Below are 26,241 nucleotides of genomic sequence, written 5' to 3'. Positions count from 1 at the left end.
AGATAGGACTTGCTGAGTACCTTATGTACTCACACTTGTTAAGTGTGGATCTAGATGATCCAGAGGCTGATTTCGTCGAAAGAGAAGATGAAGATTAGAGAAGCCAGTTTCGTCTGCACTCAAGCTGCCTATAGGGCTTGGGTCGCTTTTATGTGTTTCCGTTGTGTTTTGAGGGTTTGTTAATTTTATATCTATGGGTTTCTGTTGTAATGAACTCTGTGTTGTACTCTATTATCGTAATTATTCGATGTATATCTATGATGTCTATTTTTGTTAAAGTTCGTGCGTACTAGCTACTGATCCAAAGACTGATATGAGCTACACAAGGTGACCATAAAGGAAGGGTCCGATACAGCTGAACTGGGTTCTCTGATCTGGGATGTACTATCACTGTATTTGATTCCTCTGTGTCATAGATCGCTGCTGACTGATTGTTCTAACTGACTGCATTCGATGTTGTTTAGCCCCAAGTTAGGCCTTCTCCAACAGGATCTGCAAATTTGAGGATTCTAGTGCTACAGTACTTTGTGGGGTACTGTAGCACTAGAAATTCATCTCCAACAGAGTCTGTATTCAGTGATACAGTACTGCTACAGTGTTAGGGATAGAGGATGCTGTAATAGTGATAGGGGATGTTGTAATAGTATTTTGAGGATAAAAATTTGATGTAGCTGTTGGAGATGATCTTATACTTATACAGCTCTCCATTAGACCATCACTCGTCTGTCTTCGTCCAGACCGCCTGATGTTCTTTGGACGGCTGATAATGGTGCTTGATTGCCGCCGTTTGTCGTTGTCCCAAGTGGCAGATACAATCAGGTGTGGCTACCGTACAAAATGGCGCCGCCGCCTCAGTCCTCACCGTGCAAAGCACCTCCGCAGCCTTGCCCCAATCAGCCGTGCTCCCCTCGTCTGCTCCGTCCGCCGCCGCACGCGGCCCCATGTATACCCTTCACCTACAGCAACCTGCGGTCACTCTCCACCCGAGTGGCCCGCACGGCCTCATCATCACACCACCCATTCCCAGCTCTTCAAGGCCGCCCCGCCGCCGCCACTCACCACCATCCCCACTCCCGGCGCCCGCGCCCGCCTCGGGGACCAGGTTCGGCTATGTCCTCCGCGCTTCCGCCTCCGAAAATCCACGCCCCGACCCGCAGGTGGCTAGCCCGACCGCACGTCCGCGCCTGAACACCTGATTCCTGTGCTACGCTGCGGTTCTCACAAAATTTGCGCTGAATTTGCAGGATGAGCCGCGGCCGAAGGTTGGGTTCTGGACCAAATGGAAGGTGAGTTGGTATCAGTTGAAATGTTGAATCCAGGGAAGTTTGAAGTGTGCCACTTTATTTGATTGGTTTGGTGGGGGGTTTTGGGGTGTGAATGTCCGCAGGTGGATGGCTCGGAGGCGAGGGCCAGGGCGGCCAAGCTCGGCCTGGCCGCCGTGCTGGCCTACGGGTTGTTCGACGCCGTCACCTACACGACCTTCTTCGTGCTCGCCTTCCTCGGTTACGAGAAGAGCACCGGCAAGAACCCTGCGGCCAATCTCAAGGCCTTGCTCGGGGTATGGTCTCTATGACTTGGCTTCGTTGGTTGTCCATGTGTGCATTGACTCGTGTATTATTTTTCAGTTAGGTGCTGCGTCGCAAAGTGTGAAATCAGGCTTTTCGATCTGCGTATGCTAATAGTAATGTTTTAGATGGAGAAGTTCACAGTTGAGAATTGTGACTAACTGAATTCTTTTGTATCCTTGATATTTGTAGTAGCATACAATTCTAAGGTGCTTTGCTAACAAATAAAATGGATCTCATCTGGTGTTGGTTGACAAAAGGCTCTCATTTTTCTCTAGTTATAAGGTGTGATCTAACATCCTATCATCCCAGGGTGTCAAGTTTGAGTTGTAGTTGCCATTAGCCATGTTAGTGTCTGCTTTTACCGGGGCGGACTTAGCTGAGAAACTGAGCGGGGGGCATTGCCACTATAGAATACAAAAAATTTCTTGTAAAATACAAAAACTAAAGCAAGATTTCAAAAATGAGTGGGGGCATACTCCCATACTCCCCCACTACCTATATCATAGGTCTGCCCATGGCAAAAGTGTTCGTCTCCTAAGATTGATCTTTATCTGTTTTTATGATTTGTCAGATTGTTATCCTAATGTGGACCGGTAACAATGTTACAAGGCCATTCCGAGTCTATGGTGCAGCTGCTTTGGCCCCGGTGATGGACAGGGGGTTGAAGGGTATCCAGGAGAAACTTAACCTTCGAAGCCAGATGTATGCCTTTGCACTTGTGGTTGGCTCTGTGGCTGCGGTATGCTTCACAGTCGTTGGTATTTTGATCCTCTCAAAGTGGGGAAAGTAAAGTGTTGATTCTCCTACATATCCACAGTTGGCATCTGGCCCTCAACAATCAAAGAAAGTGAATAATGCACCCTTTTGCATATTTGCTTTGAGTTAAGCACTATGTGTCTTGACTGTTGGATCCGGCTAGGTCTGTTTTGTTTTGTTGCAACCTTCTGTTTCCATGCTGTTTCCCATGGATGTGCGTTTTCTACACCTTAAACTAATTGACAAGTACAAATTCAGTTGTTCCATGGAAAATTTCCCTCTCTTGTGGGTAATAATAATTTGTTTTGGTCTTTTTTGTTTGTTTTGTGGCTTGTCACATCTTGTAGTGGAGTCTCACTCGGTATCACATAGACTGCAACTAATAGATAGTTGAATAATATGAACTAGGGTAAAAAGCTTCAATAACAAAAAATTAAAATTGGAGGATCAATATACCTATGCCTGGCATGTTAGCACGACAGGGCTACATGCCAACAACTCAACACATTAATCCTTCTTCATTTATACTGATGCTGGTACTCATATGCATTTTTTTGCTATAGTATGTGTGTATTATTTATCAGGTTTGTCCTGTTTACTCTGATACCAAAACAGAAAACAAAGAACGTGTTTCGTGCACATCAAGTTGCTAAATATATGGTACAAAAAGGGCATTCTTGAGTATACATATTCCTCAAATCTAGACTTTCACGTGATCTCTCATTCTCCAATCTGCATTCGACATACGTGTACAACTCAGGCTTCAACAACACCCATATTTATTCAGAAGTTTCTTTCATGAATTTAACATTAGAATAGTGTAAAGCAAACTTGTGAGATTTGGACCAGCATGCTCAGCACCCACAGGAAAGAAGTAATCTAATAGCAAAGAGTGAAGTCAACTTCCCAAAACTGTCAGCTTTGTGAACAAATCTCTATGTTAACTGCTGGTTGATCTTCAGATCGAGCTCACATGCTTGCATTCCTCTAGAAGAAAGGTCATATCCTCCTTTAATATTCAAGTCTACTAGGAGCAAGCCTTCAGTTTTTGGTGTGCATTTGACATCCTTAGCCTCCTGACTTCCTACATGGTAGAGCTGAAAGCCTAAATTATTAGATTTGTGGTTGTCATCACATATAGCTTTCACCAATTGTTCGTTGTTTTCTTCATACTCTCGTGTTGCATTGTCCATGAAACCTGATAGAGCTAGGTTGAAGTCCGTGAGCTGTGATTTGGTTGATTCTATGTTACCGGATGCATTTTCATCAAAGGGAACATTTCTTTGAGCTTTCTCTAGTAGTGCCTTTAGGTACTTCCCTTGAGCCTCAATTCGCATCTGCAGCTTCTTTTGCACCTGATTGCAGACATAAGTACTTGTAGTGTTCATAGAAGCAAGTCTTGAAGTGCATAAGCTCATGTCAGTGATGTAAAATCTGTCTTACCTCAAGTTGCTCTTGTAGTTTTCTTTGGACTTGAATTTGATACCTTAGTGCATCCGCAGCTGGTATTTCTCTGATTTACATTAGAAATGTTTAGTCCAACCAAAGAAAAGGTCCACAAAAGTCACATAACAGAAAGCAATCAGTAGTATTCAGATCCCTGGTGTGCTCCGAAAAAAAGTTATCCAGATCCTTGGGACTACCAATATAAGGAAATTTGCATACATATCTTGAAGAAATAAAATAGAATTTGTTTGCTTTTAGTGTAAGTTAATACTTTTTCTTAACAGACGATCTACTTAGCTTCTAGTATTTTTTTCAGGGAACATTTTCTAGTATTTTCAGTTGTCTACTAAACAAAATGCATTGTCGTAGTTGTAGCAAACATTGATTGACATCTTATGAGTTCTTGCGCATAAAAAGCAGGTATTTTACTTTCAGGTACGTGGACAGCAGGAGTTGATTGCTAGTTACCGTGTATTGTTTACTTCAGCAGGGACACCAGGAGGTGCTGCAGTGGGGAAACTGATGCCCTGCGCGGTAAATCCTAATGACAAAAAGAGAAGTATGCAGTTAAATAGGACACACTGACTTTGATGCTTGGTCCATTTAATTTTGTTTTTGACATTATATTTATAAGGTTTCGTACCATCACTGTTGGCTAGTTCCAGCCCTGTGCTTTTCTTGCCCTGCCTTCCCTGTCTATATTTCTAAGCACATCAGACAAGCATCACTGTGTTAGAACACTGGAGCAAAAGAGAGACCGAGAGCGAACAAGTGTAGTGATGAAATAGAGCTCAAACCTGGAGGTGACTTTTCAGATGGTACAGGGTGAGGCCTTTCATTCCCATCAACCTGAGTACCGACTTGGGCGTTGCTTCTGTTCCAGGCATAAACAAAATCAGCCGAATATAAGGTTGATCGGGACGATAGATGATGTGGCTGATCTTTCGAAATGAAGTTTTTGCAGTGGTTTGTACTGTCTGGCCATGCAAATCGCGATAAATTGAGTACCAAATAGCAAGTTCGGAAACCTATGTCAAGCAATTATGCAAATTGACCTTGTATCTGTGCCAGTGATGACCGCTGACTCTGACAAATTATGCAATAATGCAAAATGGTTTCAACAAAACCGCTGACTTCTGACTAGGCTCTACCGAACTTGCACAAGGCTCTGTAGTCTAACTTGCAGTAGCTGAGCGCCTGAGCCAAGCAAACCAGAATTCGGACTGAACAATGCTCAATAAATAACAACAGCAGCAGCAGCATGCCAGATTAAGATCGATCAACAGCACAGTAGATGATTCTGGAAGGCTTCGTTGATTAGACGAGTCGAGCTGAAGCAGGAAAGGAAAGCGAAGACTCACTGTCCGGGCCGCCGAGCTTGGTGACGGCGTCGACGAAGCGCTCGTGGAGGTCCGGCGTCCACCGCAGCCTCGGCTTCGGGTCCCGTGACAGCGTTGCAGCACCGCTGCCGTAGCTCCCCTCCATCTCCTCCGGCTCCAACGAGCTGAAACAACGACACGTTCCTTTCTTCTTGACGATCGCCGCAGCTCCCTCGCCGCCCAAGATGTATACTACCGTTCGAGTGGGACGAGCTCTTGCTGCAGAGAGTATAACGTTGCTGGCTCCCAGGGGAAGAGACGACCGGGTGTGCGAGTGCAGCGTGAGCACAGGTGTATGTGAGGACAAGAGGAGAGCGAGGGAGAGACGCGGAGTGAGTGGCGGAGAAGAAGGAAGGCATCATGTGTGTGAGGGGAATCTAGGACGACTTGAGCCGGAGTGCAATGCAACGGCGCAAGGAACAAAACGGACGGGCATCTCGGCCACGCCGCCAACCAGGGGGAGCCACTTGGCCGCCCCTCGTTGCAACACGAAGACGGCGGTTGGGTTCGTTCGCAGAGTACACGACGATGATACTGATACTCTTACCACGGTAACAGAGGAGTAGCATTCACATTCGTTCGAAAGCATCCTCCACGCAGAACCAAAGATACAACAAGATCTCAGGTGGACCTAACGGCGAGTTGAGCTGTGGCTGTGCGAGCACGGCTCCAAAAATGTTGTCCGGCGGCGGTGCACGCGGCAGCCCGGCGAGGGCAGCGACGGCCTCCGGTGGGACCCGGGGCGAGCGGGAGATACGGCGAAAGATGTTTGGCGCTGATTGCGCTGGAATATTCGCGCCAGCTGTGGCTGCGAGCTGCCGTGTGGCCGACTGACCGCCGCCCCTCCTGTTGTTGGATCCATGGATCGATCGATCGCCGTATTCCCCCGTCCCCGTCCCAACCTCCAAGTGCCCAAAGTCCACGCATCCAATGATCGTAGTCGCAAATGATTAGAGAATGCTAAATCTTACCCCTAGTTTAATGGCAGAATTTCACACCTCAGTCTCAGCTCCAAGCCTCATATTATGCGTAGTTTTGTGCAGAAACTAGCACGTGATTTATTTTGATGGATTTATAAAACGAACGTCATGCTGCAAGCTAAGATCGTTCCGAGGAAAGATTCCCCCGAACCACCTATTTTGGCTTTTCTGGAGCGTCGGTTTCTTGTCTCGTGCGCACGCAACTCTACCGTCTGCGGATGCCTGTCGCGTGACGGCTCCATTTACAGGTGATTCAAACCGGAATCACAAACATCCGTTGATAAATTGATCCACTTGATGAATGAACTAAATCGCATCAACACAACATCAATCAGCGCCAAACGGTATCGTTCACGAGTAAACAACAAGGGCACAGATTCTTATTGAATTCAATTCAAGCATTGAAAGATGGTGCTGTATAAATGCAGAGGCAAGCCACAGGATTTACACATGCTGCATAATAACCATATGTATCATCGAACTGAATCTGGGTGTGCGTGGGGATTTGCTTGCCCGCAAACCCAATAAATACCATCACGCGTGACGCCACGGGCCAAGATTGGTCCACGCAAATTGTAATGTGATGAAATCACCAAATGAACAAAAAGGAAATTGAATCAATAGGCATATAAAAGGGGCAGGCCGGCAGAGGAGGAAACCGCAACTACTGGAAAATTTTCCTGTACGAAAAGCTCAAAGCTCATTTGAAGCCGAATTGATGCTTGTTGTAGTTTGCTAAGCTCTCGATGCCACCGGTTTGTGTAGATGATGGAATGCCTGACATTCCTAGGCTAGATCTTGCACCCATGGTCCAAGAGGGTGCAGCCTTCTCTTCGGACCCATCACCGAGGCCACCGACAATACCAATGTCGGCTAGGTTCACCTTCTTGGCTGCAGTTTGTCACAAACAAAGAGAATCATTAACACTTCTGACTCAAACATTTATATCAAATTGATAACTACATTGGCAGAAGGGGAAATAGAAAAAGGGGAACATACGTGCAGTTATGTTCAGATCAATCAATCCACGGCTCAAGGAGTCTGCCCATATGCCAGACTTGACCTGAAAGTTTTCTTTCTTTGTATTAGGCTTGAGAGCTGCCAAGGGTGTTTGGTCTATCCTTCCAAGGTTGCTACTCGAAGAAAGAACAAAAGGATCCTTAGTTGCTTCCTCTGTGTTAGATACAAAGGCACCAAAATCAGATGCATCAGTCTTGGGAGCTGCCAAAGGTGTTTTCCCGTCAATGCTGCTTGAAGAAATATCAAATGGGTCTTTAGCTGCTTCCTCACTGTTCGATACAAAGGCACCGAAGTCCGATGCAGCCTGAAGGTTCTGGCTTGATGTGCTGATTTTTGCAGTAGAACTCTGTGCAGGTGGTGGTGCAGTATATGATCCAACATTGGAGCTGAAGGTGCCAAATGGATCAGATCCATCAAAACTGTTCAAAGGAACAGCACCAAAAGGATCAAAAGGTTCAGGAGTTGTATTCTTGGACATGGAAGTATTTACTTCAGAAGATGTCCCAGAACTGGGTGGTGGAATAAACCCAGTCTGTGGTGGAAATGCTGCAGCGAAGGTTGGCTTTTCCGCAAAAAGATCAACATTGTCCTGCAGTATTTTTCCACGAACACCGTGTATCATGATCAATGGATTGAATAACTAAATGATTTGTCAAGAATATTGAAGCACAACTAAACAACATGTTGACAAGCAACAAACACACAAATAGGACAAGAAATCCAGTTTTCTTTCAACAAATTTCATTTTTTACGTTGGAATACTACAACAGTGCAGCAGTTATTTCCTCATCGCTACTGCCTAGTAACCCAATTGATTATAGGGACGTATGACAAGGGTTAGATTGTATTATTAACATGTATCCAGAAACCTTAACATGGAGAACCAAACCTGGACATCTGGATGTGCAGCTGTCTCTGTACTTGCGGTTGCTGATTGGAAATCTGCATCAGCAAACAGATCGACCTGAGGTTCTACAGCGTTATTTGTTGCTGGAGCTGCTGCAGACACATCAATGAAATCGTCCATCAAGTTTGGGCCAAAAAGATCCACCTGGCTAGTCTTAGCATTAGCTTTGCCTGTAGACATAAATAGAAAGTATAAATAATCACAAACAGATAAATGACTCTGTCTCAGTGAATGGAAGATTCACCATACAAATTTGAATCTGGTACTTTTGACAAGTGGCAATAAAGGGCAAAATCTGCTCACTTATTACTTCAGGCCTACTTGATGAGGACCTATTTGAGGTTTCCAACACATCAATTCAGCTATCAAAAGAGATGATTCACATACTAGTTGAACTACAGTATTGCCCTTTTTTATTAAAAATAATTGAGCACATTATCATTCGCTTCTCTCTTTTTTTACAAAGAAAATAAATAAAACACCATTCACTTAATAGCTTCATGTTTATAACTGGGTACAAGCCGATAATAAAAGTGCACTTTTGCGAAAATATGACGATTGTATTATTACTACAATGCAAAGTTGGCAGGTGAACTGCACAAACGTCTTATTCTAACAGGCTTTTGTATCAGAACTTGAAAATGCATTCAATGCTATAGAGAGGCATTCCTGGAAATGAACTAGCATAAGCACAAACTAGGTAAAGGATTTTACCATTTGAAGACGATCCACGAGGATCAAAGTCGTCGAAGTCATCCTCGTTGCTGTTTGTATTAGATGGGGGCTTCAAGGAGCTGGGCGAATTATAGTCCTCATTTCTGATAATTCAAACAAATACAATATCAGTGATGGAGCAAAAAAAAAGTATAACGATACAGAGTAAGCTTGAGGATAAAAGCCCAGACACGATTTCATTGAATTTACCATGCTCAACAGCATGGTCCATAACAATGGCCTCCAATAGCAATACTACTATGTTTTTTGTGACAATGAGTTGTATTAAAGATACTTAACCTGGGATCTGATTCATGTCACGCACCCAGCAAAGCTACAAGCTAATGTACCACCCGTTCAACCTATCCCACCGGCTACACAGCTACAGTTTTTAAAAAAGTACCTATTACTTAGTGCATAAGAAAATGCTAATAACCTTGAAATACCTTCTATCAGGCTTCGCATCCTTTCTCAACTTGCTGCCAGATTTCTGGCTGCCAGTATTACTTGTGGAAGTTTTAACAAGTTCTCTGTCCCTGTAACTGTCACCAAATGAGTCAGATTCCCTTGTGCCACTGAAACTCCCATAACGTTCGCCTGAACTGTAGTTGCTACCAAATGAGGCTGAGCTTGATTTATATGTTATCCCTGTGGATGATAGTCCAACATACCTTCAGCCACAACAAAAATATGTTATAGTTAGGGATGTAGAAGATGAGAACACAAGCAAAAAAGTTAGAGCAAACACTCAATAACTTTCCAAGAGAACTTACTTGTCACGATTACTGGAAGCTTTGTCTCTCACAGCCTTTATTCTCTCCTTGTCATTTAGGATGCCCAAAATAGTTTCTACTTTCTTCCTCACATTTATTCCAGCATCTTTTCCATTAGGTTCCACATACTCAAAACTTGAAAGAACCTAAATGAAAAGAACACATAAAAGAAAATGTTTAGTGACATTCAAGATTAAACGAGAGAGAGAGAGAGAGAGTAAATAAAAGCACATAGAGGCATACAGAGATCTTAGAATAATGATCAAGAATGTCATCAACTGCCCGCTCAGAACCATTGGCTATCAAGTACTCAATAATCGTCAATGCCTGGACATAAAGTCTTTTCTTAGTCAACAAAAGTATTGATGCAAAAATTTAAACAATACCAAGTTTATTCCCCTTTGGTGGTTAGTGTGGCCAATGTAGAAATTATAGCATGAAGCCCCAGCACTTGCTGAAAAAAATAACATCATAACATGGTCATTAAGAAGCAATAACCTTATACACATGACGCCATTTTGAGCCTCTCTCAGTCAGCCTAGTCCATAAAACATTCATTACCATCTGGCACTCCGCGCTGCAGATTTTAGAAGCATCATGCTGAGCATATACTATAAAAAAGTAATAGAGAAAACACAACACAAATAGGTCGCTAGAACTTACAACTTCTTGGTAGCATGTGCAAGCTCTGAAAGAGCAGTTCCGTGGGGGCCCCAAGGTTCATCACTTGTGGCATCAAGTACCTGATTTTTTATATTAAAAATGGAAGAGACATATGCGAGGTTACTTCATAGGAAATTAGGTCGTAAAGCGACGATTACAAAATAGTTCTATTAAAGCAAACAAGCATAGATCAACAACCAAATGCCACGAAAGCATATCTCAGTGTGCACAAAAAGGGGTAAGGTTTCATAGAGCACGAAAAGATCCCCATTTCGACTTTAGATCCTGTTGAACTAACAATGCAGACTTAATAGACCACTGCTAAAACCTGTACCGACGTTCATAAACATTACCGTAAAAAAGTTATAGCACTAAAATAATGGAGTCACACACAAAACACATCCTAACCACACGATTAGGCGAAATGATGGCTCCCTCACCCACCACATGAACCAATCAAAATTTGCAACTCCATTACCAAAAAGGGAGAGTTTTTGCAGAGAAACAGAGCTAAGATCTGAGAGGGATCCAACCTTCTGTTCGATCTCGGGGACCTTGAGCACCTTCAGATTGACCTCCCTCTTGCTGCGGAACACATACGCATCAAATAGATCAAGATTTCACGGATCGGATGCAATAAGCATTATCTCTCGGAACCTGACAGAACTACCGAGACTACGGTCATGGGCTCAGGGCACGAACTTACATCTCGCGCACAGTCTGATCGAAAACCTTGATGAAATCCATCGCCGATGAGGAGTAGCTGCGACCGGCTGCAGATTCGTTGGGATGAGATCTGAGCTCCGAATGGCCGAGATGCAGAGGCAGATAGAATAGTGGCTCAAACTGTGCCTGGAGGGAGACACGGCGAAAAAGTCGCCGAGGCCGTTCAAGGACGCAGATGCAGCTTCCCGGATCCCCGTGCCCGGCGAACGCTCGATCGTACCGCCGGCCTCAGCGTCCACGGCGCCGGCGGCGGAGAGCAGCGAGGGCGAGGAAGGTGAGGAATGGGAAGCGATGAAGTGGGTAAAAGGTCGCTGGCGATACGAGATGGAGGCGGTCTGGTGGTAGGAGCAGCCAGGAAAGCTTCTTGTTATCGTTGGACGGTCAGGATCCGATGAGGCAGGATCTGACGAACCACATGGCACTAATACACGTTCAGTATCCTGGCTCCATTTATGGGATCAGGGAATTATCGTTCTCTTGTCAAATTATAGTGAAATCACAAGTAGTTTATGAATGGCAAACAAATGTAGTTTATGAATGGGATCCTCATCTCCATTGTATCTCTTTTCCCGGGCTACTAAAAGGAACCGTCTTCGCCTCAGACATTTTTTGGGTTATCTCTCCCTCTCTGGTATATATGGCTAGGGTACAACGTTCATATAGGGCATATTGATGGATGGCAAATCCTCATCGGTAATCATCAAAGCGTTGGATATGAGGGTTGAGGGAACTGAAATTTGAGTGACAACAAAATCAGTGTCGGACGCAGCACTGAAAAGTAGGGGGTTCCTTCCTCCTCATCTCCTCTCCGTCTTCTTCCTTGCCTCTCGTCTTCCCTCCTTGTGGGTTGTTAAGATGCTGGAACTCTGTAATGGGCTGACAGCATGCAGTAGCAGCATTGTGTGATAAGCTCACATATGGCATGCAAATTGTTCAATTTTGTTTGAGAGTGAAGGCATGCAAATTCTGAACTGCTGATTTGACAACATGCTAACAGTGGCTATTTAAGCTCAAAATCATGGGTTGACACACGGCACGAGAAATTAGCAAGTCTCAACAGAAAGAAGCCCACAAGTTATACGGACCACAGAAATCATAGAAAAGCTATAGTTCCAATTTATATCCAAAAGTTATATACAACGCTTATGGAACGGTGTGGAGCAGCAACCAATGTTACCAGCATACCAAGGAGAAGTATAATGTAAATGTGTGTTACAGCGCTAGAAAACCCCAATACTAGTCAATTACTGTACACACGCCAACACATAATTCTTGCTAGAATAGAGTATGAAGATATCTTCTATGCAGCATCAGCTCCGACGACGATTTACAGTGAATGTCATCCGACCCGTTCCTATCAACAGGTCTGGAACTCTGGAGGGCCTCTTGAGAACTGCAAAGGGAAAAAGATTATCATATATAACCAGTTCGTGAATGTTGACAAAGTAACAGTTTGAGACGCTAGAATAATACCAGTGAAGGCATTTTCTCCTCATCGGATATGGTTGAAACTGTTGAAGATCCCAGTGTGGGAAGCCTTGGCTCCAGCCTTAGGCGCTGCTTCAGGAGTTCCAAACACATTCCAGAACCGTAGGGTCTCATCTGCTGCAGCAGATGCCACAGTACATCCGTCAGGGCTCTGCAAAATTACCGCACGGCAAGGCATGGCAGCAAACCATAAGCAATGTGCACCGAGAATTATATGTTAAGCAGGCAAAAGCAAAGTCAGGGAGCAAAGATTACCTGAGCCATGAATAGAACACGGGAGGTATGGCCATTGAGTTCAGCCATCTTAACCATCGACGGGTACTTCCACAAGGTGAGCTGATTCTGAGTGAATCCATGTGAGCTCAGCAACTCTCTCTCGTTCTTGTTCCAGAGCAGCGCGCACACTTGCGATCCAGTGTCGACAGAGTTGAGGCATGCGCCAGTGTGGGTGTTCCAAAACTTGATGCACCGGTCACCGCCACCGCCGCCAGATGCCAGAAGGTTGCTCTGGAATGGGCACCATGCCAGTGCCTTAACAGCAGCCAGGTGGTCCTCCAGCCTGTGCAACCATTGCGTACGCCCTGTGGATGGTACCGAGGATGCCATGGACACATCCCATATGTGCAGGAGGTTGTCATTGCCACCACTGGCCAGTTGCTGCCCTGATCCTGACCACTTTAGTCCACACACCTCCTGCTGATGCCCATGGTATGTCTGCACAATATGGTTTCTAACCCTGACATCATTGTTCACGATCTTGCCGTCCATGCCAGCAGTTGTCAGGATGTTGTTGTTCCATGCCAAGGAACCGACCCTCAACTCGTGCACCCCTCGCAGTGTCCTCAACTGCAGAGAATTAATCACAATGAGCAAGTCATGCACAGCCATTGCTAACATAGCATATTATCAGGAGAGGGCGAGAAGTATGAACCAGTCGGTTCGAGCTAGAGTCCCAGAGCTGGACATCAGAGGAGTTGAGGCCAACGGCAATGTGACGACCATCAGGAGCCCAGCTGACGCTTGTGGCGGGACCATAGTCCTCATCAATGGTAACGAGCTCAGACGTAGACCCACTGGAGGCGTCCCAGAGGTACACCGTGTTGCCCAGCGCAATGGACAGCACGTTGTTGCTTCCCCAATCTAGGAGGTTGAGGTAGTAATCGTCAACGAGCTCTGGCGCATCCAGAGTCCTATCCGCAGACTGCACCAAGTGTCCAAGGCACATTCAGTCAATAACCATTACCGATTGCCACTTCAACCGCAGAACCAAAGAATGCTACAGCTACGCGTGTATACCTGAGAAATGTGTCGGCGCTGCTTCGCCGGCTTGGCTTGGAGGGAGGCCGCATCAGCATGGAGATCCGTGAGGATGCTCTCGGGCTCTGGTGGCTTGCTCCGGAAGGCGAGAATCCTGGTGCGGTTGTTGAGCAGCTTCTCGGCCAACAGCTTCCGGTACACCTCCTTGGCCGGGGACGCCGCCGGGTTCTCCTTGCCCTTCCTTGGCTCCGTCAGCAGGTAGTGCGCCATGTCCATATCCATCGCCGACCTGTCAGGGATAAACCTGTCGCCCTGGCCAAACAAGGAAGATCACCCGTTCAGGCACTTCGTCGAACAGCCTGCGTGCGCGTGCAAAGGGAGATTAGGATCGAGAACTCACATAGCACTTGGCCGACGGGTTGCGTGACGCCGTGCTCAGCGATGGCATGTACGGCCTGGAGCCGGCCTCCTGGAGCGGCGGCCGCGGCGCCGCGCGCCGGCTGCTGCTCTTCTGCGACGAGATCGACTTCGAGCCTGCGTCCATGGGTTAGAACTAGAAGCAACAAGAACAATAAAAAAGAGACAGGGCACACAACACCTAGAAGGGATCTACCACCACCACGAACAAGATCAACGCAGACGAGCAATACAAGCAAGAATTCGATCAGCAATCAACACGCGCAGGTAACTACCAAAGAAAAAGAATTCACGCGCAGATATCCTAACGCCAAGATATTACCGAAGATCAAGGAACCGTATCAAGGTTAACAACGCGGACGAACAATCCAACGCAACAAATCAACAAGGATCACCACACGAAGACAGGCAATTCAACAAACAGATTCGTAAAGAAAAGAAAGGAGCGAGGGATGTCAGAGAGCTTTGGTCGCGAGACGGCGTCGTCCCCCCGGTCGCTGGGTTCGCTTGCGGCGGCGGAGGACGATGGGATCGAGGAGCCGAGAGAGGGAGGATTGCTTCGCGGAGCAGTTTCTGTTTCTTGGTGGGCTTTTTTTGGTCGGATCCGCGGAGAACTTATGCAGAAGGTGGAAGGGGAAGGGAAGTGAAAGGGCTTTGTTGCAACCCGCAGCCGTAACGGCTAGTGTCCGAGAAAATTAGCCGTTTGTGGCGGCAGCTCGCCCTGACTGTTTAAGGCTTCGCAGGATACATATCTTGGATTTTTTTTTTTTTGAGCTGGTTATATCCAGTTTCAAAAAATTCATATTCTAAAATTATAGATAGACGGAAGGTATTTGATTAAGTTATTTAGTTTTTATTTTAGATAATAAATAAATATTTAAACTACTATATTTTATTATACAAACTTTAAATCTAATATGTATTTTGGATCTGAAGCTGTGCCAAACAAACTTTAAGTTAGGTACAACTTAATTAACCTAATGTTATCCTCCGGTTCTCTTTGGTTCAACTAATAACACTATTTTTTTTTTAATTGAGTAATTTTTAAAAAGCTAATGTTGTTAGTTGAACTAAGAAGGATAGGTGGTACCCCTAAATTAATTGATTTACATCCCTAAAGTTTACCCAACAATTATAGCTGAACCATCGATCATAATAGCGCAAACGGCAGGTAGGTGATTAATGTGGATTTTTTTTTTCAGCAGATAATTATCGTTGACAAAATGATGGCAGTTCCCAGAGCGCACCGTCAGCTTCATTGTTTTGCATCTCCTCTATGGTTTATTTTCGGAGTCACAGAGTTGATTTTGTGGTCAGATTCAGTCAAATAGTAACCAGAACATGACGAAGGCACGTATTCAGACTCTAAATACATGAACTCTTCAGTTTCATTGTAGACGGTACATGCAAATTGTGCACTCGGGTTGATTTCATATCAAGAATTACAGCCAAACTTCCTCAAATCACAAAGTATGATTCTAAACCATACACAAAAACATAAACCTTGGGCAATCATGCATCTCAAAAAGGGTTAGTCCTATCTAGGATGTTGGTAATTCATAACAGTGATCAATTTTTCAGTAAACATGAGGCAAACATCAGCAGCAAACACATAGGATCCGGTATCTGCATTCACGCCTGATTTACTTGCGCATTCATTCGCGACTTCAACCTCCAGCTGACTTCAGAGCGTCCAAAAGGCCCACGCGATCCGGACTACCATCGTGCAAAAGGTAACTTCAGCAGTCACCGTTTGAGCTAGAAGGGAGGCAAGTTGGACGCAAGCCCAAACTCCTTCAGCGACATCCGCTCTCAAGTTTCAGATGAAGTAGAATGATGAGCAATCGGATACCGTCACACAGAGATCATTTCCTGCCTCTGCGATGATCTCAACTGCGTGACAACAGTACGACTGCTAGGCTTCTTCAGGAATCAACAATGAGATGCAACTAATATTCTTTGTGTACGTCGCGAATGAGATGCAACTACATGGATGATGGCGGTTCATGTATGTCATTACTCTGTGGCAATGAGAAACGAAAGTCCCCTGAAAGCAGCAAGAGCTTTGATCGATTTCAGAACAATGGCAGAATCCATCATCCATGTAGATAAGCCAAATTTGGAGTAAGAAATACTTACCAGCCACCTCTCCTAGAGAAGTAATCACTGTCAAGGGACACTGCAAGAGCAAGAGCCACAGCCCTTTCAAGTAAAGTCAGCTGGCGAACAACATGTACTTCTTCGATCTGGAGGCATCATTGCGATGTGGGTTTGAAATTAGGGTTAAGAGTGGTTAAACTGGGCAAGGCAGACAAACATACATTCAGGAAGATGCACATGCAAAGTGACACTTACATCTGTGGCGACACCAAATTTACGGCTTTGTCCTTCATCACCAAATCTGATTGCGTACTGGCCAGCATCAGTGAAGAGCTGCAGTGATCATAAAACCAACTATATGCTCATCATTCCTTACTCATGTGTCCTTACAATCCCATTCTTTCTGTATTCTACGAGTAAAGTTAGTGCAGCTGAGAAAAAAAAAATGCAGATTGAAAAGATATGAGGTGTAGCATCATGCTATCAAATGAATCACACAGATTCCAAAGTGAACTAATTGTAAGGCATAATATTATAATTGTGAAACGGATATGTGTTGTATAATTTAACAAGTTGTGAAGATTTTCCATGTGCAGAAACAATGTCAAGCAAAAGCATCACAATAAATTGGAACGGCAGTTCTCAGTGATAACCATGTAAATTATTAACCTACATGTTACTGAAAAAAATGTTTGATGTCAAATATGCTTGGAAGATGGAGCGTGCAACAAAATGGATGTCCTTGAGGAAAAAGAAAATGCATATTCTTTTGGTAACTAAACACTGGAAAGGATATTACCTCAAAGCCGATTCCCCTCCAATTACGGTCAATCTGAGCTAATACATTATCATCCTCATCTATCAGGGTAAAGGTCCAGTTCCAAAAGCCAGGATTCTCTACCACAGCAAATTGCCCATTCCTGAAATACAATAAAGATGGAAAATCATTCTTTCAGGTAGTATAGAAAGACAGAAAGCTACACAAAGAGCCGGACGATTTATGCTTAGTCAATGAGATAAGGGGGATGGGATATCAGAATACCATATTACCCTAAGTACAGGTCATAAATTCTGCGCCAGAGATGCCAACGTCTGTGGACTACACCTCTCCTAACCAAAGCCAGTTTTCACTATATTGCTCCTGTATAATTTACTGATGAAAGTCAGTTTTCACATGCTACTGTATGCCCATCTTTTATCATTGCTCCTATGCAATTCTCTGGTGAAAATTAGTTTTCACATGCTACACAAGACTAAGATCACGATGCCCTATCATCACAAAAACATATCATATAAGGGATCATGATAGACCATAAAATAGTGAGATCTATTCCATCAACTATAGCATAGAGAATATTTCTATATCGTATCTGTACCACTATCATATCTCCGATGCTCAGTTAGAGTCTCCTATTCAGTGGGTCTATGAGTGACAAGACCTCAAGTTAACCACTTTTGCATGAATGGAGCAAATTTGGGTAGAGTTTAATACAGAGTTGATATTTACACGACGGATAATGCTTATGCCCACCGAGAAGTACAATACAGTCGAATTTAATCGACATCCTGTTAGAAGTTGGTGGTACTAAAGGTGATGGTAATTTACTTTCTACAACTATTTTATTTACATACCATAGTATTGTACTAATTTTTTCTATCTCGTAGGTTGCAAGTTACGTGGATACTATTCAAACTACATTTTAAGTAATAATCATCACTTTAGTAAGTATTTGCTGGATTACATGTGATTATGTTTCTAGCTCTTGTATGGATAATTCGATATATTTATTAATTTAAAGTGATATTTATGTAATGTATGCATTATTCGATAAAACAATTATATTATTCGATAAAACAATTATATGTTCATGCTCGTACTACTATTAGTATCTATTTTCTTTTCCTAAAATATCTAAAATATAGCAAAGGTCATTAAAAAATGTTCCTGATTAAGCAAAACATAACAACTCTCATACCATACTTTTTCCTATTTTTTTTAATTTTTTTTGATTTTTTGTTATTCTCCTTTAACTTTGTCGAAATTCGAACAATACGGTCGATTACCGCTATAATGTGATCAATTTTCGACTAAGTTCGAATATATGTCAGTTTGGTAAGCGTTAAAATCAATCAATAAATCATAAAATGCAAGTGTAAACCGATCGGTTACCGATTCGTCGATTTAGTCTAAACTCTCGCCGAATTTGCAAATTTGACCAAATAATTTTATCCAAATTCTCGCCAAATTTTACCATGTTTTTGCGATAACCACCATTTTCCGGTAATCGCCGGCGGCCGGTTTTCGAGCACGTATTTGCGAACCTTGCTGCGACGCCTACCTGTTCCTAGTGTACGCGCGTCGACCTTTTCAGCCTTCTGGGTCGCCGCTGGTCCGGCGACCTCTCCTGCCGTGATGTCAACAGACTTAGACCGGTTAGTGCTTCCTGTTCGATCAAGTTCGACTCTCATCGATTCTTCCCTGATCAAGACCCTACAAAACATGCTCCACATAGACCGGCCTCATTTTTTTTCCCCACTCTACTATAAAATTCAGCTCAACCTCAAGGGAAAACACGCCCAACATTGTCTCATGTTTGCGTGTCAGATCAGGCCATCGGAGCCAACAAACTTCTAGAGACAGCAGTGTAGTTCCTTCCACACCTTCAGAAATCAGAATGGTCGAACACCAACTGAAACAATCAAACAATAAATTGGGCATGCAACAGAAAGCGAGAATACACAATCACACATTTGACCGTCAGGGGAAAAAGGGAGGCCGACAAAGGAAAACAGAAGAAACTGGAGCTTGTGCTGTTGTGCAGAGATGCTGCGCAACTGGGAGTTGGGACGTTATGAAGCTGTGCAAATGCATCCTGCATGCCCCAGCAACTCACCACGAATCCAGTAGAAGCAAGGAGGGCATGAGACGTCTCCCTCTCCCTTTAAAACAACCCAACGTCTTCTCTTCATCTCGATGACTCCATCCAGGCAGGAGGCTGCGCGACGTCGCAAGGTGAGATAGCCGTGCAGGTTAACAACAGCATTATCGTTTCTCTCAGAAGAAGAAGGGAAGGAGGCTATGAAAAGGGATGCACTGGAATCAGGCACTCACCTCACCACACTTTGCAGTATCCACTTCCAAGTCCTGGAAAGGTTTGAAATAACCTGGGCTTGATTCAGATTCAGAGGAAAGCTTCCAAATTCCCCCTCCAAGTCTGCTCTTGCCATGGCCTTCAATGCTACACCTACAAAATGAGAAAAATATGTTCAGTTGTAAATGATTGTCCTTTACTCGTGTCGATACCAGTTTCAGCTTTGTTTTCCCCCTTTGTTTGCTTTGGTTCTTATTTCCGTGAAAGATTTGCCTTATCCCAGCCTCAAACAAAACAAAACGAGGAAAATATGTTCAGTTGAAAACGATTATCCTTTACTCCTTCAGACACCAGTTTCAGGTTTACTCATTTCCCCTTTATTTCCTTCGGTTCTTAATTCTAATGAAAATTTTGACTTATCCACCCAGCCTTTATTGCTGGCTGCTGTATCCACAAAAATAATAATAAACGTTTATAAGCATGAGATCTTACTTCGAGAATGAAATCTCTGCTGATGCCATTGGGCATCCTAGCCCCAAGGAGTTTCCGAATGCAAACTGATGAGCATCAGACTCTAAATGAACTTCTTGCAGAAAGGAACCCCTAATGAATAGCTGCAAGAAATGCAGAATAAAAACCACTTGATCAACATAATATAACACATATTTGGTTATTTGTCGTTAGAACGAAATATTCTGAAGTTGGGAAACACGCTAGTTTATGGGTACAATAAGCTGTTGAAGATAAGAGTACCAATGCAGTATTAATGAGTACACACAACTACTATCGTACTGCAGAAACCATAGTGACCGGTCAAACTCCCTTTTGCTTCAAGAAGTAGTTTTTTTACTCTCAAAAGAACATAATGTTGATAGATATGGGCAACACAACAGGTTTCAGTTCTTATTTCAGAGAATTCTGAAAAGATGGAATGTGTGCATAGTATTAACCCTATGAAAATGCAAGATAAAAAGGTATAACGTTTGAACACCACTGATCCATAGTTACGCAGATCCATAGCAGATTCTGATGGCATGATGCTATTATTGACATGCAGTGGTGCATAAATATCATGGCCATCCTCAGTTTTAGCACATGATATTTCACTTGAAGCTGGACATGCTTAATACACACATGGTTCAATGCTTCCTATTGTAATCCTTGAATCTGTTTGAGTTCTAGATTAAGGGACGTCTCTCCCTTCCAGTCGCATTTTTATTTGAGTTCTAGATTCACCGACATTCAGTAATATGATAGGTGAAAGGTCTAGAACTTCTAGAATTTCATTATATCAAGAACAGCGCACTGATATATACAATTACAAACAAGCTTGAATAACTAATGCTGATATGACAACTCCATAATGCAAGATCTGCTCTTTGAATATAGCAAATCTTGTAGGTAGTTTCGTAGTTGAAGATTCAGTTTCTCAAAGCATAGCTACACGCCTACACCAATGCATTCATAAAATACGGTAAGGAGGCAGAAGGCATGACTTACACTTCTCAACTTCCTACAGGTGAATAACATCAAAGATGCCAATCCAAAGGGTGTGAGCTTTCTGTCTTTCTCATTTGTGTCTCCTTTTTTTTTCCTCGAACGCGCAGGAGAGCTGCATGTCATTTCATTATAGGGGAAGAAAAACAAGGTGCAACAGAACAACTCACCAAAAAGAACAAATAAAAAGGAACAACAATCAGGCAAGAATGCCCGAGAAAAAAAAGAAAAAAGAACACAAACAAACACAACCAAGAACAACTAAAGACCAGCTAAGAAGACATGAAGATGAACAGCTCCAGCAGCACACCAAAGGCCCCCACCTCAGCAGGGACCGAATGCACCACCATGCTGATGTTAGGAGTTGAATTGTTAAACACAATTATTGCGACACTTCCATAACTCCCAAGCCACAAGAATGATGAGGGAATTAAACCCTTTTCAGAATTGCTTGTCAACCTACTTGATTGCGCGGCACCACCACCCTTCCGAGGCAAAAAAAAAGGAGAAATAAAAAGGTATGTTCTCTCCTTGGACATATTACTGCTGTTTCCAGGATGAAATTAATAGTTCTACGCTTCTTTAAATGTTAAATAATAAAACTAAAATTCAAAATATTTTATCATGGATTTCAGTGCTTAGTTTGACTGATCATCTTACAGTTAGAGTTTAACCAAGGATTTCAAGCTATTCAGCGTATTGCTGAACAATTAATGAGCTTGGGGTGGTTGAAGCACATATTATCAAACTTCAATATGAATATGATTAGAGGACAAAAAAGATGGTAAGGAGTTTGTTAGGTCTGCAACAAGCAAAGTTGCTTCATGTCTAAATAATCATGCTATAAGAAACTTCTCTACACGGAAAAACCAGACAGCCAGTTTGCCTAGCTTAAACTCTATGGCTACGCCTTCTTTTGAAACAACTAAAACAGCCAGGCCAACTGAAACAGTCCATGTCTAATTGAATTCTATCCACTGCTACATCCATGATGAGTCGTATCTTCCTCTTTATATGTGAACTACAAGTAATTACCATTTCTATTTAGCCATACTTAGTTCTTAAATAAGTGCTGTTTGTTCTTCAACAGTTCAACTTCATCTTGCAATCATTCATTTGGTTCTTTCTCAAAACTGAGTTCAAAGAATATTGTCATGCCTGCCATTTTGAATTTGTGTTGGTTTTAGGTTTGAAGCGAAGGAGCCAGGCATCATTTCGCCAAAATGATTGCTGGTGGTGGCTATTTTGAAGGTTCCCATGATCAGAGCCTCATGGCAGGATCTTTGATCCATGACTCTTCTCAAGCTCCTAAAGGCAACGACAACACAAGCATTGAGCTACATGAATTCAAAATGTCATCCTTTTCCACAGAAGTACTCTCCAATCCGACCGATTTTTCGTCTCAAGATGCGGGAGCATTTAATCACCTTCAGCATCAACTAGGAATTGATTTGGGGCAAGAGGCCCCCCAAGGAGAAACTGCAAGTTGGGATCCTTCTACCGGCACTAACCAAGATCACATCATCAACCATCAGTTTGGCGAATATTCACAAAACATATCAGTGGAACAACATATCCAACAGTATGATGGTGCACTACGTCCGAACAGTGCTTACACACCTGCACCTGATCTCCTAAATCTTCTTCAGTGCACTCTAACTCCAGCATTCCCTGGAGCAACATCCGTCTTCGGCGATACAGCACTCAATGGTAGTAACTATTTGGATCTTAATGGTGAAATTACAGGAGTGGCAGCAATTCCTGACAGTGGGCTGATGTTCACTGGTGATTCAGCAATGCAGTTAGCATATCCTGCTACTCAGTCTCATCTGGTTAAGGATATCTGCTATTCACTGCCACAGAATTATGGACTTTTCCCTACTGAGGATGATACAGATGTGATGATTGGGGTTGGAAGTGCAGGTGATCTTTTCCAGGAGATAGACGACAGACAATTTGATAGCGTATCTGAATGCAGAAGAGGGAAGGGCAAGGGGAAAGCTAACTTTGCAACTGAGAGAGAGAGGCGGGAGCAGCTAAATGTGAAGTACAGGACTTTGAGAATGCTATACCCAAATCCTACCAAGGTTTGTCCATTCATCATATATTCATAATTAAATTAGTTCTTTTAGCTGCAAATAATTCAGTGATTCTCAGATGCGCAGCAGATGAGCCGACCACTCAGAGTATCAATAACATTCCAAATTTTCACTGATTTTGTGAAGGCAAATGAAATTATAAATAACTTCAGCCATTTATTATCAGAGGATGTTAAGATTCCCAAAGCTGTCAACACCAAAACACTATGGAGTCTAATAAACCTGCAGTCTATGAAATATCGGCAAAACCATTAGCAAAACTCTGCATTCATCTGCTTGGTGTATAGGTTTCTGGGTTAAGTAATACGCAGGGGATAACTTCTGCTAGACTTTTCTGATGCACACTTCTTCAAGTTTTGCTACACTTTGTAGCATATGTATGCAGATTATAGTATGCAATCTGATGATAATATTCTATTCAACATGATTGTCAAAACATAATTCCTCATTGGGCTGATCTTTGCTGATAGTTAAAGTGGAATACACCTCGTTCATCTTAATCAAATGTGTCAATGCCTTCTATTTAGCTTGTACAAAGTGATAAAAAAAATGCATAAAGCACAACATTATTATCCTCATTGGGCTACCCTGATTTCACTTATCTTGTCCGATTAAACAACAACGCCTTCAGGTCAACTTCCAAAAGGAAAACAGTAAAGTATTCTGAAAAAAAAAACAGTAGAGTACATGACAGATATAAATTATATGTCACATTTTGGGGGGGGCACTTAAATTCTTGGAGATGGCACTAAAATATCGCAAAATTGTTACTCCAGAATGACAGGGCTTCTATAGTAGGCGATGCCATTGAGTACATAGATGAGCTCAATCGAACAGTGAAGGAACTGAAGATCCTTGTGGAACAGAAGAGGCATGGAAACAATAGGGAAAAGATGATAAAGTTGGATCATGAGGCTGCTGCTGATGGCGAGAGCCCATCGATGAGGCCAATCAGGCATGATCAAGACAGTCAGCTCAATGAAACCATAAGGAGCTCATGGATTCATAGGAGGTCAAAGGAATGCCATGTTGATGTCCGCATAGTGGATGATGAAGTAAATATCAAGCTCACTGAAAAGAAGAAGGCCAACTCTCTGTTTCATGCTGCAAAGGTTCTAGATGAGTTCCAACTTGAGCTCATCCACACGGTTGGCGGGATAATAGGTGATCACCACATATTCATGTTTAACACTAAGGTAATCTACGATTTCATTTATTTAAAGTATACCAGGAACTCCTTTCCCATGATTATCTCTTAGCTCTGGTGGTAATGTTCCATCATCAACCCTTTTTTTCTTTTACCGAAAGGCAAAGCCTGTCTATTTTTAATGCTCCATCATCCACAACCACGCAGGTACCTGAAGGCTCCTCAGTTCATGCATGTGCTGTGGCTAAGAGGCTTATTGAAGCAGTGGATGCGCAGCACCAAACTTTTAACAATTTCAACTAACCTTATGTTGCACTTCAAACTGCTGTTGACTGATAACTTTCTGTTAGTTATTTCAGTGACCAAACTTATTTGGTCAGGGCTTGGGAAAAACTTTATCTTTTGCATTAGCTAGTTTTTGGCCATGTGCTGACTTATTGCATGTTGTACCACTTAACTAGCCTTGCTAGAAATGCTTTGTCTCTGTATCTGATTGCATTACCTCCTACTTTCAATTGGGGTTGTTTTTCCAAAATGCATGGAACAAGTATATGTTAATTTAGTAGCAGAGATGCCTCAGTTTGTTGTTCATTTCAAGAAGCAGCTCTATTTGTTCACCACAAGATGGTATCATAAAGTGTTACAAGCATACCAAAATATGGGGAAAATCCAAAATCTGTGTGAAGATTTTACATGTCGGCTCAAATAGTTTGAATCGTTGACTGGCACACTACAATGTGACGAGCATAATGTTATCGTGTGTGCAAGAGGGTAAACAGAAACCTGTCATTTCTGGAAACACAAATTTCAGTACTTCACCACAGAATCATGGGCTTTGCTATGGGGCATTTCTAGCATCACACGATGATTAGAATTCAGAAATTTGAACCATAGTTTCATCCCAGAAACATGTCCTACCTGAATCATGACTTCCAGTAAATAACAGAACATGGGCTTTGCAACAAGGGCATATCTAACGCCGCGCAATGATTAGACAGAAATGTCAGCCACTGTTTGATCTTACTCCAATGACATGAAAGAGTTAGCAATGGGCAACCGAGCATGAGGTCACATGCATTGCTGCATCTAACACTCTCGAAGGCTTGCAAATAAAGCAGAAAGGGCAAGCGCTTAGCATCCGTACCTCAGCTCACAACAACGCCCCTCCGTTCATGCCAATGGGGACCATTCCGGTCAAGTCGCGGCTGTCGCGCAATACCCCGAACACATCACGGGCACCACCACCCACGGCAGCGAGCTTTCGCCATGGCCTGCAGGCAAATAACAGTCACGAAAATATGCGATGGCGATCTGCGCAAAATCACGGGAGAGACTAATCATCTCTGACCATCAGGTTGCATACCACGATGTGCCGATGAGATCTGCAGCAGACCAGTAGTTGCGGGTGCTCCCGTTGCTTCGCACATTTCCCAAACCATCCAAAATGTTCGAGAAAACCGCTGCTTCCCAGTTGAAGCGTCGAGTGTGGAGAGACTCGCCAGGACGGGAAGAAGCTTGGTGGCGTGTCGTGTGTGGGTTGCCGTGGAGAGATTGGGATTCGCGGGGAACGGGAAGCCGCCCAGACGATGGTGAGAAACGAACAGAACTAAGGCATCCTCGGCTCCGGCCCACCGCGGGCACCGGTGGCAGTGACACTACAGTCTCCGTCCTGAAACAAAACTCAATGGTCTACGCTAGCATTTGATCGCGCTCCACTCCCGTCGACGACCCCCCTCGCTCCCCAGTCCCCACCGCCGACCCCCGCCCACTCTCGTCGCTGGACTGCTGGAGACTCCACCGTCGCCGGAGATGACCCCGCGCGCGCTGCCTCTCCTCCTCGTTTCCCTTCTTCCGTCAAACCCTACCTCGGCGCCCGCAGCCGCGCGCCATTTGCGTGCCGCGGCCGTCGAAGACACCGCAACTGCTCCGACCCGTGAGGTAATTGCGAGGTTTAAGCCCTAGAATTTTGATATCTACATTTCGAAACTTTCTTCTGCAGTTCTGTGTGTTCCTAGCTAGCGTGTCGCTTTGCTTGAGTTTTTACTTCGGTTTTTCTAAACAGATGTTTTTTAGTTTTTTTAAAGTTTTTTTTAAAAGTAGACTGTTATTTTTTATAATAAATTTTTAGATTTTTAAAAAAATTACTCTCAACTAGTTTCTTAACTTATAATTTATTTCATTAGAAACAGATTTTTGATTTCTACAGAAATCA

The 26,241-nt window shown here is 43.5% G+C and overlaps 6 protein-coding genes across 6 annotated transcripts; 2 read left to right on the top strand and 4 right to left on the bottom strand.

Annotated features, from left to right (window-relative positions):
- Positions 1-753: 753 nt before the first annotated feature.
- LOC133888577 (uncharacterized) lies at positions 754-2,636 on the top strand. The gene is made up of 4 exons (XM_062328875.1): positions 754-1,102; positions 1,245-1,286; positions 1,388-1,558; positions 2,140-2,636. Exons 1-4 carry the CDS (start codon positions 767-769, stop codon positions 2,356-2,358), a joined length of 768 nt encoding a protein of 255 aa, XP_062184859.1. The 5' UTR covers positions 754-766; the 3' UTR covers positions 2,359-2,636.
- Positions 2,637-3,086: 450 nt separating this feature from the next.
- LOC133888576 (myb family transcription factor PHL11-like) lies at positions 3,087-5,549 on the bottom strand. The gene is made up of 6 exons (XM_062328874.1): positions 5,132-5,549; positions 4,568-4,644; positions 4,414-4,474; positions 4,239-4,311; positions 3,768-3,837; positions 3,087-3,679 (listed from the first exon to the last, which is right to left on the bottom strand). Exons 1-6 carry the CDS (start codon positions 5,253-5,255, stop codon positions 3,260-3,262), a joined length of 825 nt encoding a protein of 274 aa, XP_062184858.1. The 5' UTR covers positions 5,256-5,549; the 3' UTR covers positions 3,087-3,259.
- Positions 5,550-6,487: 938 nt separating this feature from the next.
- On the bottom strand, positions 6,488-11,273 carry LOC133888492 (clathrin interactor EPSIN 1-like). Its single transcript, XM_062328765.1, has 11 exons — positions 10,913-11,273; positions 10,740-10,791; positions 10,207-10,286; positions 10,042-10,120; positions 9,787-9,870; positions 9,544-9,689; positions 9,217-9,441; positions 8,771-8,874; positions 8,039-8,226; positions 7,129-7,738; positions 6,488-7,020 (listed from the first exon to the last, which is right to left on the bottom strand). The coding sequence occupies exons 1-11, from the start codon at positions 10,951-10,953 to the stop codon at positions 6,830-6,832; spliced, it is 1,800 nt and encodes a 599-aa protein (XP_062184749.1). The 5' UTR covers positions 10,954-11,273; the 3' UTR covers positions 6,488-6,829.
- A 752-nt stretch (positions 11,274-12,025) lies between these two features.
- On the bottom strand, positions 12,026-14,796 carry LOC133888717 (cell division cycle 20.2, cofactor of APC complex-like). Its single transcript, XM_062329057.1, has 6 exons — positions 14,078-14,796; positions 13,717-13,989; positions 13,352-13,621; positions 12,676-13,266; positions 12,406-12,571; positions 12,026-12,325 (listed from the first exon to the last, which is right to left on the bottom strand). Exons 1-5 carry the CDS (start codon positions 14,219-14,221, stop codon positions 12,425-12,427), a joined length of 1,425 nt encoding a protein of 474 aa, XP_062185041.1. The 5' UTR covers positions 14,222-14,796; the 3' UTR covers positions 12,026-12,325; positions 12,406-12,424.
- Positions 14,797-15,455: 659 nt separating this feature from the next.
- LOC133889146 (uncharacterized) lies at positions 15,456-25,760 on the bottom strand. Its single transcript, XM_062329615.1, has 10 exons — positions 25,393-25,760; positions 25,174-25,300; positions 20,787-20,898; positions 19,779-19,900; positions 19,307-19,439; positions 19,089-19,190; positions 16,994-17,114; positions 16,450-16,527; positions 16,234-16,340; positions 15,456-16,157 (listed from the first exon to the last, which is right to left on the bottom strand). Exons 5-10 carry the CDS (start codon positions 19,420-19,422, stop codon positions 16,010-16,012), a joined length of 672 nt encoding a protein of 223 aa, XP_062185599.1. The 5' UTR covers positions 19,423-19,439; positions 19,779-19,900; positions 20,787-20,898; positions 25,174-25,300; positions 25,393-25,760; the 3' UTR covers positions 15,456-16,009.
- On the top strand, positions 21,986-24,332 carry LOC133889147 (transcription factor EAT1-like). Its single transcript, XM_062329616.1, has 3 exons — positions 21,986-22,870; positions 23,659-24,078; positions 24,237-24,332. The coding sequence occupies exons 1-3, from the start codon at positions 22,007-22,009 to the stop codon at positions 24,330-24,332; spliced, it is 1,380 nt and encodes a 459-aa protein (XP_062185600.1). The 5' UTR covers positions 21,986-22,006.
- Positions 25,761-26,241: the final 481 nt, after the last annotated feature.

This window comes from Phragmites australis, chromosome 13, assembly GCF_958298935.1.
Source record: "Phragmites australis chromosome 13, lpPhrAust1.1, whole genome shotgun sequence".
NCBI classification, from domain to species: domain Eukaryota; kingdom Viridiplantae; phylum Streptophyta; class Magnoliopsida; order Poales; family Poaceae; genus Phragmites; species Phragmites australis.
Note: the sequence above shows the minus strand (reverse complement) of the source record. Positions and strands in the feature narration are given on the sequence as shown.